General features: G+C 45.5%; 2 protein-coding genes across 7 annotated transcripts in view; one reads left to right on the plus strand and one right to left on the minus strand.

Moving 5' to 3' along the window:
- Window positions 1-13,262, plus strand: part of Atg7 (autophagy related 7) — a 278,976-nt gene extending 265,714 nt beyond the window's left edge. For all 3 annotated transcript variants that reach the window (XM_040738126.1, XM_040738125.1, XM_040738127.1), the window contains one exon: window positions 11,726-13,262. In XM_040738126.1, coding sequence (XP_040594060.1) covers window positions 11,726-11,899 — 174 coding nt within the window. In that variant the 3' untranslated portion in view covers window positions 11,900-13,262. The remainder of the gene's footprint in view (window positions 1-11,725) is intronic.
- The window catches only part of Vgll4 (vestigial like family member 4), a 108,351-nt gene that overhangs the window by 45,276 nt on the left and 47,428 nt on the right, over window positions 1-15,647 (minus strand). Inside the window, exon 1 of one of the 4 annotated variants that reach the window (XM_005066119.4) lies at window positions 13,506-14,048. The exons of the other annotated variants lie outside the window; for them this stretch is intronic. Coding sequence (XP_005066176.1) covers window positions 13,506-13,587 — 82 coding nt within the window. The 5' untranslated portion in view covers window positions 13,588-14,048. Of the gene's footprint in view, window positions 1-13,505; window positions 14,049-15,647 lie in introns of those variants that run through there. 4 annotated transcript variants of the gene reach the window in all.

The following is a 15,647-nucleotide window of genomic DNA, read 5'->3' on the forward strand; positions in this document are numbered from 1 at the left end:
CAGATACCTCCCACCCACCCCAGTCATGCCCTACCTATCTCAGCCTCCAGGAGCTACAGATACAGAAGTGTGATGGACCCTTAAATCCTCACACACTCTCATCCCTAAAACAGACTCCCTGGATTGACTTTAATACTCAGTCTATCTTAACTGCAGTTCTGACCATCCTGAAGGCTTTGCAGGAGATTGACAGGGACTAAGGGAAGATAAGGCCCATGCTGAGGATGCAAAGAAGAGAGTAGCCCACTGTGCCTGGAATAAAGGCTCAACCACAGGAAGCACCCAGGAGTGACTCTGAGAGCTATTAAGTGCTACAGAGACTTGATGCATGCATACTTACTTCACGAGTCTTGTCAGGCAAGCACTATTGGTCCACCCACTTGGGATGAGGCAGGCTCTATTGCTAGTTTCATTTCAAGAAAATGGAGACCAAAGTGGCTCAACAACATATCCAAGGTCACACATTCTGGATTAAGGAAAACCTGGAATGCCACCTAGGCCTGACTCAAAAGACCACATTTGCAATACTTGTGCCTCTCAGAGGTGTGCAACAGAGCAGGTCATTAGCAGGTGAGCAGGAGTTTGCCAGTGAACGGGTCCTGCAAGCCAAAGAGTACAGAGACAGCCATACCTTGTATGTAAAACCTTTGCTTGCTAAGTGCCTTCACTCCTCTTGCTTCCAATCAGACTTGCCATTGTGAAAACTCTCTCACATTCCCATTCAAGAGCTGCCATTTTAGCTGGGCAGGCGGTGCAAGTCTTTAATACCAGCACTTGGGAGGCAGAGGCAGGAGGATCTCAGTGAGCTCATGGCCAGTCTGGTCTACCCAGAGTTCCAGGACAGTCAAGAGACACACAGTGACATTGTCTCAACACACATATCCCCAAAAGGGTGCCTTATGTGCTGAGCCTCAATTAAGAGCAACTACAGGGAGCCAATAAGAATGTCTGAGCCTGGTGTGACACTCATATGCGCCATCTGTTTTTTGCCCTGTTGGCAAACTCCATCTGTAAGTTCACCTTTCTTCTCTCCTCCAGGCCACAACTAGCCCCATGTGCACAAAACACACACACACACACACACACACACACACACACACACACACCATGCATGCTCTAGGAGATCTCAATGCTCATTTAACATGTATGATGACAATCTTTCTCACTGAAACAGCTGATATTGGTAGTGAAATAAACAATGCCAGACCATCCACTTCTTGAGAATAGGATAGCAGCACAGAGATCAGCTAAGTAAGAATGACCTGACATCATCAATAAGGTTGCTAATTGAGATGCCATTACTTAGTCAAATACTGTAACATAAACAGACACATATACACAGAACATTCCAAATCTTACTGAATGGTTGATTACGTTCTACTCCAAATATCTTATACCCGTTAAGGGAGTGGATGTAATATGTCTTATGTATCCTCAGAGTTGTGCAATAACTAACATTATCTGGTTTTAGATTTTATTACTGTTTGTGTATGAGTGTTCTGCCTGTGCACATGCTACACATGCATGCAGTACTCGCAGAAGCCAGAAGAGGGATCCACTGGAGCTGTAGTTAAGATGGTTGTGAGTCACTATGTGTGTGCTGGGAACAAAACCCAGATCCCTCTGCAAGAGCAGCCAGCCCTCTTAACCACTGCCTGGGCCACCTTTCAGGCCCTCTGGCTGTGTCCTTGAATGTTCAGAGCTCTATATATATTCTGAACAATCCCTTTCGCAGACAACATCTGTGAAAACATTCTCCCATCCTGCAAGCTACCTTTTCCTTCATTACTAGTTATGCAGTCTTTACCTTAGGAGCAAAGGACTTCCCCATTATCCTCCTGCCCTGTTTCTTCAGAGGTTAGCTCACAGTGGCCATCTAAATTCTCACCACCTAATATTTGGGTGGTAACACTTTGGATAATTAATGATAGAGACACCCCCCATAAACGTTCCTGTGTCTCAGCCACCTTCCCCAAACAGTCCTTCCTGGCAGTGCCACACCCCAGTGTCACTGACTGCAGAAGCTACAGTCCTTAAAGTCTCCCTGACAATGCTTATTGAAACAGTTCCCCTGCTACACTGTTCCTAAATTGTTGCAGCGTGACATGAGGTCCATGGGAATTAATGAAGAAATAAGCCAAAAGTGAAATGTTTTGATTTGGGATACTCTAGAGTCTATTAGCATCTGGCAAATTAAATGGATGAGTGGTTTGCAGACACAGGCACAGTTATGACATGATGAGTTCTCTGGGTCTCTAGTCTCTCTATGCTATTAACATCAGGGTTGAGCTGGTTGTTCATCTCACTTCAGCCATGCTTTCTAGGTACAATTGGTAGCATCCATAGCATCCTCCAGCCCAAGCCCCATTCTGTCAGATACAGACATACACAATGGTGGGGCGCACCTGAGGACTCTTGTATTCTCCTTTCTCCGTGGAACTGTCATCTTGCAACAATCCACTGTGCTTACCCGCACGCATTTCAGCAGATAACCTCAGATGGCCAGCACATCAACCTTTGCTCACTGCACATCCACTGTGTGGACTGCAGCAGTGGCCAGAAGCAACCTACTACCATCATTCCATGTGGGTGCATTCCCTCACCAAGATGCCTGATCTGCGGTCAAGGCACTTCCAGGAGAGCCTGGCAGACTCATGCCAAGCCACTCTCAAACTGATCAATATTGGGATTGATCCAATCTTTATCCAACCTTCCAAACTGCCAAGGAGACACCTCGAGTAGCAATGAAGAAGCAATGTGATACTCCATGATTCAAAGTGCAGGATTCAGGCTTCTTGTTACCTCATTAAACTATAGCCCCAACTCCCCTGTGGAGGCCACATGACAGTAACCTCTGTATCAGACATCATTCTCACTGGTGTTTTTAAAATGCTTGCCTTTTAGCTGGGTGCAGTGGTACACACCTTTAATCCTAGCACTCAAGAGTCGGAGGCAGGAGAATCTCTGTGAGTTTGAGGCCAGTCTGGTCTACACAGTAAGTTCCAGGACAGCCAGAACTACACAGAGAAACAACGTCTCAAAAAAAAAAAAAAAAAAAGCCTCTTATAAATAGAAACTTTACCTGGCTAATACCTCAGTTTCTCCACTTAGAACCTACCTTTGACATTAGCAGCTTTCTGTTTTGTATAAGGCAAAACTGTCACCTAGTTCCTGCAATGCATTCCCCCCAAAACATTGAACAAACCCCTAGACGTCTATAACTTCTGGTCAGCTGGTGTCTCAGAGTTTACAAAGGAGGGATGGGCATAGAACCAGAGGGAAGCTTTAACTGTAGAGACTAGCCGGGGTGCGCTCAGAGAGAAACAAGAGCATTCTTCCAGCTAACCTCCTAATGACGTTTAAAACATCCACAAAGCCACTGCCAGGCTGCCCTGAGATGCTGGAGAATGACACAGAGCAGGGTGACAGGCCTCTGAAGAGCTACCCTCTAGAAATGCCTCATTCCGCTTTGAATACTTACACACAGCAGCTATAAAATAGACAGTAAAACAACAACAAATGCCATGGCTTTTCTAAGAGTCTCAAAATCCCATGTGTTCAAGGCTGGATCCCCAGTTATGAGTAGGAGAAAGTTAGGTTGTTGGGGATGTGGCCTTGAAGGAGGTGTGGCCTCTTGGCCACCATGAGCTCCTGATACAGTATGCTGCCTCACCACTGGCCCAAAGCAACAGGGTCAAGTGACCAGGATTGAAACCCAAACCTTTTCCTTGGTAAGTCTGTCCTTCCAGAAATTTATTGTGGGTGGAGAGCTAACACATTTGGAAAGTGTGCATCCTTTTGAAATCCCAGCAGTGTCTGGGACTTTAGCTTCTGATTCAAAATACCTTTCAAAGGCTGTTTAGTGACAGAAGGGTCGCTTGTGATAGCCATCTGTGATCATATGTGTTAGAATATTTATCATGGCAGTGCATTTCATTTATATCTGGAAGTCCGCAACCTAGCTCCATGGTGACTGAAGCAAAACTGTACAGTACCTAGTGCCGTCCCTCATGGTTCTGGGCTAGATGATGCCTGTTTCCGAGGTTTTACAAAATGTACACTTGGTGTTTTCTAAACATATAGAACGTATCTCTACCTTAAGTTAGAAAAAAAAAATCACAGAACCAAAAACATCACTCAAACACCAGTAATCAAACCACAGTGTCACTGCTTCTGGGACCATAACAGTTTCTTACATAAGTTATTGTCATGGCTGCAATAATAGCTGAATGTGAAACATGAGCAAAGCATGGAAAATTCTCAACCCCAAGAAATAAATTGCACAAAAATAAATCATATACCATATACACACACACCATCACCACCACTACTACCAAACAAAATAAAATGCCTACTCACACGGGTGATCTCACACATACTCACATATACACACTACATATATGTGTGTGCATATAAATGCATTAAAATAGTTTTGAAAAGGTGCATAGTAAGGGGTTGGGGATTTAGCTCAGTGGTAGAGCGCTTATCTAGCAAGTACAAAGCCCTGGGTTCAGTTCTCAGCTTTTGGGGGGTGGGAGAGGGCTAAAAAGAACAGAAGAACATGGGTAAATGAAAGTGTTGCCAATAATAAGATTAAAACTAAAATCAGCCCCGACTCTGGGATGGTGCAGCCATATAATGGAAGTTGAGAAGAACTGTTCAAAAGCTGCATTCTCGGCCCCCTTAACTTACAGGGAAAAAAAAAAAAACATAGACGCTGCCTAAGTGGGTTATGGGTAGTGTAAACAACTCTGTTGAACTGCTTGGCAGCACACATCTGCATGAAAATATTCAATCCAGGAGTTTGTTCTATTAAAGTCAAAGCATTAGCCAAGAGGAATTAACAGGCTGCTATTTTCATGTGAAACGGGCATAAAATGAAAATTAAGAACAATGCACATGGATAATGCTTTTTCATTCATAACTTTAGCAGACGCATGGGGGTTGTGATGGCTATTCTTGGTTTTCAACTTGAGTACATCTGGAATTAACTAAAAAAAAAATGGCTGGGCACACCTGTAAGGGATTTTTTTCTTAATTAAATAAACCATTTGAAGTGGGAAGACCCATTTCAAATCCCCATGGTTTGGGGTAGGAAAATCCACCTTTAATCCAGATCTTTTGAGGGGGGAAGATTCATCTTTAATCTGGGCCACACCTCCTGCAGGAAGCTTATATAAAGGACACAGAAGAAGGCAATTTGCTCTGTCTGTCTGTCTGTCTGTCTGTCTGTCTGTCTGTCCGTTTGCTGCCACTCTCCCTAGCAAGTGCACTCCTTTGCTGGCACTAGAGTCTACTTCTTAGGTATTCTGGTACATACTGAAGACCAGATGAGACATCCAGCTTCTCAGACTGAGCAACTACTAGATTCTTAATCTGTTGGTAGATAACCATTGCTGGACTAGCTGAACCACAGCTTGCAAGCCATTCTAATAAATCTGATAGACAGACAGACAAACAGACAGACAGACAGTCAGTCACTTAATTTTAAGGTTTGTTCTTCTAGAGAACCCTGACTAATATACTGCTACTGCTGAAAACAATGCCTCGTTGCTGCTCCCACAAAGCCGAAAACTGTTTGGATACTACCTCCACCTAAACTTTTTCTGTTTCCTAAAGTCCCTGCTTCTCGGCCCTCAGGAAGCTGTTGCTGTAACAAAGCTGACAAGTCACATGTCAGCTTCAAGGCACCTGCTGCTCAATAGTCTCCTCACTCAGGCGTCACAAGTGCCACCCAACTGTACTCTCCAAAAAACGATGCAAGACAGTCTGGACACAGTCTTTAAAAGGTGGTGGGGAATGTGAATGAAATATTAGCTGTGGAAAAATTCCAACTGGAGCATCAAGAGCTATTTAACAACTAGTGGGTGAACAGGAAGGCGGTGTCAATCCCACAGCTGAGGCAGCCTTCTCTGCTGCAGCCTGGCCACCCATGGAAAAGGCAGCAACACTTCACAACTGTTCAACCACTTCACAAGATTTCATTCAAACACAGAGTTCAGGTCACAGCATGTGTGAGGGCCCTGGGTTCCAACCCCAGCATATTCTACAACCCACAAAAGATGGCGTACAGAATAATTCCAATTACATGGAGCTAGAACAGCAAAACAAGACAAAGCAAAGTTCACTTGCTAGGGCTGGAGACAGGGATCAGCTGCACTTGCTGCTCTTGGAGAGGCCTATCAGTTCCCAGCACCCACATGGCAACTCACTCACACTGTGACTCCAGCTCATGTCAACCTGGAGGAAGAGGCCAGCCTGGTTTACATAGTAGGATCCAGGCCAGCCAGGGATACATAGCCTGTCAAAAATAAGTAAGCAAATAAAATAGATTTTCTACTTTTTTGTTTTGTTTTTTGAGACAGGGTTTCTCTGTGTGTCCTTAGCTGTCCCAGAACTTACTCTAGATGAGGCTGGCCTTGAACTCAGAGATTCCCCTCACCCCTGCCTGCCTCCTGAGTGCTGGGATTAAAGGTCTGTGCCATCACTGCCTGACTAGATTTTCTACTTTTATCTAGGGTAAATAAACATTCTTTCAACTAGCAGTGATTCATACTGTTAATACTGAAGAGATTCTACATGAGGCCCTGAAGTCAAAACAATCCACAGAATTCTAAGGTTGACATAGTGGGGACCAGAAATTGCTTAAGAATGCCTGCTGCACCTGGCAGTGGCACTGCACATCTTTGATCCCAGTGCTTGGGAGGCAGAGACAGGCAGATCTCAGTAAGTTTCAGGCCAGCCTGGTTCACAAAGCAAGGACAGCCAGGACTATACAGAGAAACTGTCTCAAAAAACAAAGCAGCAAAAACAAAAACAGAATGCTTGCTGCATTTCCACTTTGCATCCAGGCACCCGCATCAGGTGGCTCAGACGCACCTTTAATACCAGCTCCAAGAGATCCAACGACCTCTTCTGGCCTCCACAGGCACCACACCACACCACACCACACCACACCACACCACACCACATCACACCACACCACCACACACCACACACCACACCAACACACCACACCACACCAACACACCACACCACACCAACACACACCACACCACACCAACACACACCACACCACACACCAACACACCACCACACACCACACCACACCAACACACACCACACCACACCACACCACCACACCACACCACCACACATCACACCACACACCACACCAACCCAACACATCACACCACACCACACCACCACACACCACACCACACCACACCAACACACCACACCAACACACCACACCACACCACACACCACACCACACCACCACACACCACACACCACACTACACTAATACACCACACCACACCAACACACACCACACCACACACCACCACACCACACCAACACACAAATATAAGTTGTTAGCATTCAAACACACCTGGCTCCCACACCCTGGAGACCTGGATCTGGCAGAGTACGGCACTGTGCATGCATTTGCCAGTATGAAGGCCTGCTGTGTGACTTCGGTGTACATACTCAGCTGTATGCAAACGCAAAGGGCCCCGTTAAGAAACAAGCTCTGCCCATTCTCTGTCTCTCTCTCTCTCTCTCTGTCTCTCTGTCTCTCTCTCTCAACAAAACTCTCCAAGTGAGTTCAGTCTGCATGGCTTGTCTATCTCTCTTCCGAAGTGGGGCTTCAGCAAAGGTCCCTCTCTCGCCATATCATAAGTAAGCCTTTAGATTTTTATTTTACCTATCTATCTATCTATCTATCTATCTATCTATCTATCTATCTATCTATCTAGTTTTTCGAGACAGGATTTCTCTGTATAGCTTTTGGAGCCTCTCCTGGAACTTGCACTGTAGACCAGGCTGACCTCGAACTCACAGAGAAAGACTTTAAAAAATTTTTAAGCTTTTTTAAAAAAAAAAAAAAGATTTATTATGTATAAGGTGTTCTGCCTGCACATCAGAAGAGGGGATACAGATCTCATTACAGATGATTGTGAATTGGGAATTGAACTCAGGACCTCCAGAAGAGCAGCCAGTGCTCTTAACCTCTGAACCATCTTTCCAGCCCAGACTTCAAAATTTTAAAAGGTCAGCATAGTAAAGCGAACCAGCAAAAAGAATACTCTGGACTTCTAGAACATGGGTGACAGACAGCTTGGCAGGAAAGGCACTTGCCACACAAGCCTGAATACTTGGTACCCACATAAAGATGGAAGGAGAAAACTGACTCCACAGAGTGGTCCTCTGAGTACCACCATGTGCAAGGCACACACAACCCCTGCCACACATCATACATGTGATTTAAAACAAAGACAAAACACGTGGGGCTCAGAGATAGTTAGAGCGTACAGAGAATGGGAGTTTGTTTCCCAGAACACAAATGGGCACTCAAAACTGTTTGTAATCCCAGCCCCAAGGGACCTGACAGCCTCTGTTAGTCTCCTAGACACCTGCATGTGTGTGGTGCACACAACCACAAATGTATATTTAAAAGTTAAGTCTTTTTTAAAAGTAAGTAAGTACATAATAGAGAACATGAAACACCCACTTGCTTGGGAAGTAAGGCAGCCAAGACTGTGCAAGGGAGTACAGATAGGAGAGAAAGCATTTCAAAAATAAATAAAGCACCTGTGACGGGGGTGTTTGCTTCTATAGGAGGACAACTACCTCATGACTTCGCTCTCAAATAAGAAAGGGAGGAGGGTCTGCCTCATATTTACAATGCTGAGAGAGGCTAAAAACTAATTACCATGAGCTAAATATACAAATAGCATTAAACACAAACTGTCATTAACTAAACATTAAATACAGAGATGAAGCAGATACAGCAGAGCATTCCCGGAGAAGACCTTTTTATAGATCTGCATACAAGTGAAGGGGCTAAGTCTGGATCTAATTTCTTTCTGACAAAACCCAGTTTTCTCCAGCACTCTGGCAGAGAAGTAGAACTAAACTGCACTGAGAGGCTCTGAACACACCACAGGAACTCCACTTCTCCCTCTTTTTTTTTTCTTTTAACATTTATTGGGGGGGGGTCTCCAGGACTCAGTGTGGAGGTCAGAGGACAACTTTTGGGAGTCAGTTCTCTCCTTCCACCATGTGGGTCCCAGGGACAGGAATCAGGTCACCAAGGAGCTTGGCTGTAATTACCTTTACCCACTGAGCAATCTCCCTGACCCAGAGATTTCTTTTTATCTATATGGCACGAGTTTAAAAACTTGTTTCACAGCAATGAACCCAGACACCTTAGGAACACAAGGCAAAGAAAGGCTGACTTCTAACAAGCCAAATGCTGGCTCCTAGAGATAACAGCCCAAGTCAAACAATCCTTCCAGAAGGGGATTGAGAATTATGGGTGCGGAGCTGGAAGGAAGGATGTTCTAATCACACCTTCCGGGCACAGGCTGTAATTAGCAGAAACACAAGCACCTCACCTGGGCTTCTAGATCAACACACACACACCTGTAAGATAGTAACATTGAATGACTTTCCACAGTAAAATGGTTACAGATACACCATCAAAGATTACATCCAGATCAAGACGATGTCACTTGATCTGTGTGTAGGGCTAGGAACCAACCCTGGGACTTGTAGCCTGGCTCTGGTGGCCTTTTCACTCAACAGCATTGGAGACTCCAAAGCCTCCAAAAGCCTCTGAGCTCCTCAGACAAAGAACAATGAAGCCAGGCCTCCATCAACCTGTTGCTGGTAGACTGGCACGAAACAAAAGAGCCCCATGCCCAGACTTGTAGGGCCTCACTCTGCTAGGCAGCCCAAGTGTGTATGTTCCCTTCCGGCCCAGGAAAATGGATCTGAATGCAGCCTGAAGTGAAACAAGAGGCAATTGCGTTCTAAAACAGATCTAAACCCTGAGTGAGAACCTCTCCAAGCTCCTCTCTGAAGCTTTGAGTCCATCACAATATGCAATTTATCCTCACTTTCTCCCAAGACAAATCACTCTATTAAATTAAAAGGAGGGAATTCCTCTACCAAATTACACACTAATGGCTCTTAACCCATAATTGAATCACTAACAGCAGTTTACAGCCAAGGCCAACCATGAGCATTTATTAGGACCTAACTTTTCAGAACTGAGTAATTATGTAAATACGGCTGTCAGCCACCCTGAACACTCCCACTCTTCTCTGATGCCTGGGGGGGCTCACTCTGGGGATCTCACCTCTAGCAAGGGCCTGCTCCCCCTCCTTCAATCCCATTCCACATTCTATAGGCTGGCCACCTGCAGCTAGAATCAGTACTCTTCCTTGAACATCAAACAGCCTTGGAACCTGGACCACCTGGCATCAGGATAATGCCCTGTAAACTGGGATGTGAGCCACCCACCCCACCCCCAGCATGCACAGTCCTAAGGATGTGAGCAGAGATTAGACGAACAATAACCATAGAAAGGCAGTATGGGAATAAGAGGCCCAGAGAAAAGAGAAATTCCCTGGGCTCCAACCTTACCTCAGTCCTGCAACAAACCCCCAAATCCACCTAACAAAGAAACTCTGGGCCTCGATTTCCTTAGCCAAAATAAGGTGAAGGTATTAGATGATGTCTGAGGCTCTGTAGTGACAAGTTAATTAGAGAAAACAACAGTCTATAATTAAAGACTGCATTATACAGCAGTGGCCACAGAGCCGCCAGGGGAAGGCCTGCAGACTTTTTCTGACGTAGTGAGTCCAGCTTCACCATAAACCATGTCCTGGAGCCCAAGAGGGTCTTGAGCACGCCTTGGGGTTGTGGCGGTCACCAAGGCAGCCACCTTGTGTCCATGAGGTGTGTGACCATCCAGTGGGGTGAGTCAGAAGAGGGAACGGTAAGAGGGCTGGCTGGGGTTGACCTTTTTTATGGAGACAGAGACAACACTGAACTTCCTTAAGCACAATGGGACCAGGATGGAGTGGTTAGCTGTTGGCCATGGTGGTAAGAGGCCATGAAGCTCCTGGGCCTATTCATCAACACAAGCAACTTTACCAAGTCACTTGTCATTAGTGTACAAACTGGTTCTCATAAGTTAGATTTTCTGTCTGGACATCTCTGCTCCCCAAAACCTACACTGGACTTTCTTTGTAGGTGACTATGAGGGTGGGTACCAGGATGCAGTTACCAGACAAGAAGTGATGACCTCAGCCATTTAGAACAGGTTTGGGCTATATTGGGACTCGGTGGGAGAAAGTGGACTTAGCAGAAAATAATGTGGGTTCCAGCCCAAGAACTCAAAGAAAGAGGACAAGCTAGAGTAGATTCAAAAGCAAGATCTAAGAGTCCTTGTATGCTGACCTATCTTCATGGGAGCTCCTCATAGAAGGGAGATGGTCAGAACACTGTTCACCCAATACAACCAAAGCTGTGGCAGAAGCAACCTGGGCAAGCAAAGCTCCCCAACCTACATCTTCACTTTTAAAGCCAACAAGGCAAACACTTGAGTCTGCCCCATTAACAGGCAGGAGGCTGGCCTGTGCCCCAGAATAGATCAAATGCCACCTAACCCTATCCACTCATATGCCACATAACTGCCCTGGCACTATAGAGGGCTAAAACATGCAGTGCAAACTATCCCAGCACACTTCATTTAAACTATCAACTTTTCTTTTTGGTTTGTTTCTTTGTTTAAGACAGGGTCTCACTATGTAGCCCTGGCTGGAACTTACTAAGTAGACCAGGCTCACAGAGATTCACCTGCCTCTGCCTTCTCAGCGCTTGGATTGCAGGCATGTGACACCGGGCCTACCTCTGTTCCCACTCCTTACAGGAGAGAACTCCGTGTGTGATTTACACCCATCCGTCCACATGGCCCTGGCAGTTGAGACCAGATGTGTGTGGTGTTTACATCGAGGAAACCAGAGGACGTAAACAACCGGCTCCAAACGACACTCCGGTTTTGCCGTACTTTTCTTCATTTCCTGTGTACTTATTTTGGTGTTAGAATAATATTACCTTTCATAATAAGGAAAACGGGAGCAGATGTTTAAACTAAACAGATAGCCCATGATCCCACACATCCACTCGGCTCTCAAAATCAAAGTTCGTTCTCCCAAACAGTGAAGGAAACAAGACAACAACCGCTGGCACACGTACTTTCCACAGGACCGCACGCCCACCTGGGGGAGCTACTCAACTTCTCCCCAGACACAAGGAACAAACCTGGTTCCAATGACCTGGCAGCTTCAGTGCTCTTCACTGTTTTGTTTCTTTAAATATCAGATTACTTGTTGACAAAGAGATCACATTAAAAAGTTTTCATCTTTTGTTGGGGTTGGGGTGCGGATTTTTTTTAAAGACAATACATGAATCCCACCAGAAACCGCTTCTGAAAATCCAGCCTTTGAGATGAGGGAGTTTAGTTTCCTTACATGTAGAGGAAACTCGTCAAAGTAAAGAGGTATCTTATTTTAAAACAAAATAAAACAACAGCAACAACGAAAACAAAAAAAAAACTTTAAATGAGATTCTTATCCATAGAGTTAATTTTAAAACAAGCTTGAAAGAGAAAGGGTGTGTTTTCAACTGCTTTAAGAGATCTGAAACTTTTACACAAAAACAACTGACTCTGCCCCCTGCTTCAAAGTCTGTCCAAGAAAAAGCAAACAACCACTCAGTTTACCTTGGGAGAGAACACAGAGCCTGAGCCCCCAGGGTGAAGATGTCCTGATTCCTACATGCTTTCACCAGGAAAGACTCCCTGGCGGCCCTAGCTCTCTCCCTGCCCTGCCAGTCCTGAAGCTCAACCAAGCCATTACCCTGGACTCAAATGGCACGTAGGTAAAATTTCAAAAGATGGAACTGAGGTTTTCTCTTCTTCCCCACTCCAGGGGATATCCAGGGGAAGGGGAGGTAATGAGCAAGAAGAACTAAGGGATGGGGGCATTTTCCACTTTCTTTAGCCTTTTGGCAACAGGGTTGTGTAATCGCCTGGGGCTGGGGTTGGAGGGAGCCTGTCTCACTGTCACAGGAAATGGGGCGGCAGACAAAGAGCCGGCCTGGGCTCCCTGACACCAGGCCTTGCCAGCCCCACAAACTCCACAGGGGGAAAAAATCCTCAATGTCTGAGACAATGGCCCCGGAAAACAAAAACTCATTGTGGCTTTTTGTTGTTGTCCCTCCACCACACAAAATCCAGAGCAAGAGTACACACAAAATACTGTACACGGTGACATGTTTAAAAATGTCTCAGAGCCCCTCCCCTCTGCCCTAACACCCACATGTTTAACTTCTCCTTGTTCCTGTAAGTTCCTCCCCTACATAAAAATGGCAACAAAATCAATAAAAGAAAAGAATTTAAAGTGTAACAATCTTGTCAGATCTTGTAAGTACATTGGAAGCAAACTTGTAACAATGTGTCCCCTCCAGCCCTCCCTGCTGCTACTCTCCAGCCAGGACAGCAAACTGTCCTGAAATGATACACAACTCTTGCTCTAGGCACTCTATTATCCCAAGAAAGACAAGAAAATGTTCACAAGCTGATCATACCCCCCCAAAAGGAGGAGGGGCCATTACAAATGTAAAAGAGAAGCCCATTCTAGAGAGTCTACCTTCGTAGCACAGAACGCCAATGTTGTTGTTCATCTTGTCCAAGTACTGGTAGTTCAACAGGTCCATCTTCATAAACAGCATTTATCTATCCGGCTAGCAAAGAAAAGCAGTTCTTTGCTTTCACCCCCAAAGAGAAAGTCTCAAAATTCAGTCTTAGCTGCGTAGCTCCAGGCTCTTCTAAAACTTCAGGAAAACAGAGGCCCAGCCTCACAAGATCAAAACAAAGTATGTAAAAGTTTAAAAAAAGAATCACGCACACTCACAAAAAATCAGACTCAAACAAAACCCGTCAAGGGCTTATTGGAAGGCAGTGTCTGTATTGCGTCCTCTACTCGGCGTTAAAAAATCATGTCAGCAGTCTTCCAAAGCCTGCCTTAAGGGTTTAAAAAGAAAGCAGTAAAAAAGAAAAACACGAAGCACATTTCTTAGGACAAAGGCACTCTCCCTCACAGCCCGCTGCAAGCTGACTGCTCTGACATGCTGGCTATGCTTGGTATGACTCGTATGTAAACCAGCTTCCTCTGCTTGGGGAGGTGGGGGCCGAGCATGCTCACTAGAGCCTCGGCACAGGCTCAGGCTCTGGGCGCTTGCAGAGTTAGCAGGAAGCAGAAAGAGGAGGGGACAGTGAGGCGCAGGGGGCAAGAAGTCTTTCCTCTTAGGAGCCAAAGGCTGCCAGAGTCCATGGAAGAAAACCCAGCAAGTTTTGCAGTGTTTTGTTTTGTTTTGCTAAGCACAAAGTTTAAAAAAAAAATCTGCCGTAGAAGCAAACTACATTAAATTTAACTTTCGAGTGACTTCATTCCAGGGCTGGGAACCCAGGGCTTCCACTGGGGTGTGCTATGCTCGGTACAAGGTTTCTTTGTTTCTTTCTAAGATGGTTTTATTATGTCCAGGGCCATAGTGAGTGTTTACACTTTCAAAGTCAATGTACATGTAACTTCCTTCCTAAGCCAAAGACAGGGCGCCAGAGATAAATCTTTCCACAGAAGAGGAAACTGGGGCCCTGAGACTAAGTGAGTAGCCTACAGACCCTGCCCCCACCACACACACACACACACACACACACACACACAGACAGACACACACACACACACACAGACACAGACACACACACACACACACACACACACACACACACACACGGGGTGGAGGACACTATCTGGAGAGGTGGCTGGGTGGCTAAGAGGACCAAATGGAAGTTCAGCAACCAACACTCACAAACTACAATTCCAGCAGATCTGACACCCTCTTCTGGCCTCCAAGGGCACTGCATGCACATGGTGCACAAACGTACACGAAGGAAAAACATCCATACACATAAAATAAATAATTTTTGATGGGGGGAAAGGTTTCTCTGTGTAGCCTTGGCTACCCTGAAACTCCCTCTGTAAACCAGGCTGGCCCTGAACTTACAGAGACCCACTTGCCTGCCCTCCCATCACTGCCCAGCTTAAATAACTTGGTTTGGTTTTTGTTTTTCAAGACAGGGTTTCTCTGTATTGTTTTGGAGGCTGTCCTGGGACTGACTCTGTAGACCAGGCTGGCCTCCAACTCACAGAGATCCTCCTGTCTCTGCCTCCCGAGTGCCGGGTGTTGGTGGCTCATGCCTTTAAATAATAATTTTTAAAAGCCCAGTTGCGAGCCGGGCGTTGGTGGCGCACGCCTTTAATCCCAGCACTCGGGAGGCAGAGGCAGGTGGATCTCTGTGAGTTCGAGACCAGCCTGGACTACCAAGTGAGTTCCAGGACAGCCTCCAAAGCCACAGAGAAACCCTGTCTCGAAAAACCAAAAAAAAAAAAAAAAAAAAAGCCCAGTTGCTTCCCAAACTCATCTGGAAGGTTGTGATCAACCATGAAAACTTTCAAAGCTCTCCAGAAGCTCAAATACAGAGCAGCAACGAGCTTTATCTGAAAAGAAAACAGAACCTGCCTTAAGGATCCAACCTCAGTCTGGCACTGTGGTTGAAAGAGAATGAGGCAGGGGACTAACCATGACTTCCAACGTTTATCTGGGCTACAGAGTAAAATCCATCCCACCTCCAAAAAAGACTTCATTGCATTCACTTATTTTGAGATGAAGAATTAAAAAACAAAAAAACAATTTAAGCACATGACTAAGACAATACAGATATAGGGAAATGA

Source organism: Mesocricetus auratus, unplaced genomic scaffold (assembly GCF_017639785.1).
Source record: "Mesocricetus auratus isolate SY011 unplaced genomic scaffold, BCM_Maur_2.0 Super-Scaffold_100676, whole genome shotgun sequence".
In the NCBI taxonomy this organism is placed as follows: Eukaryota; Metazoa; Chordata; class Mammalia; order Rodentia; family Cricetidae; genus Mesocricetus; species Mesocricetus auratus.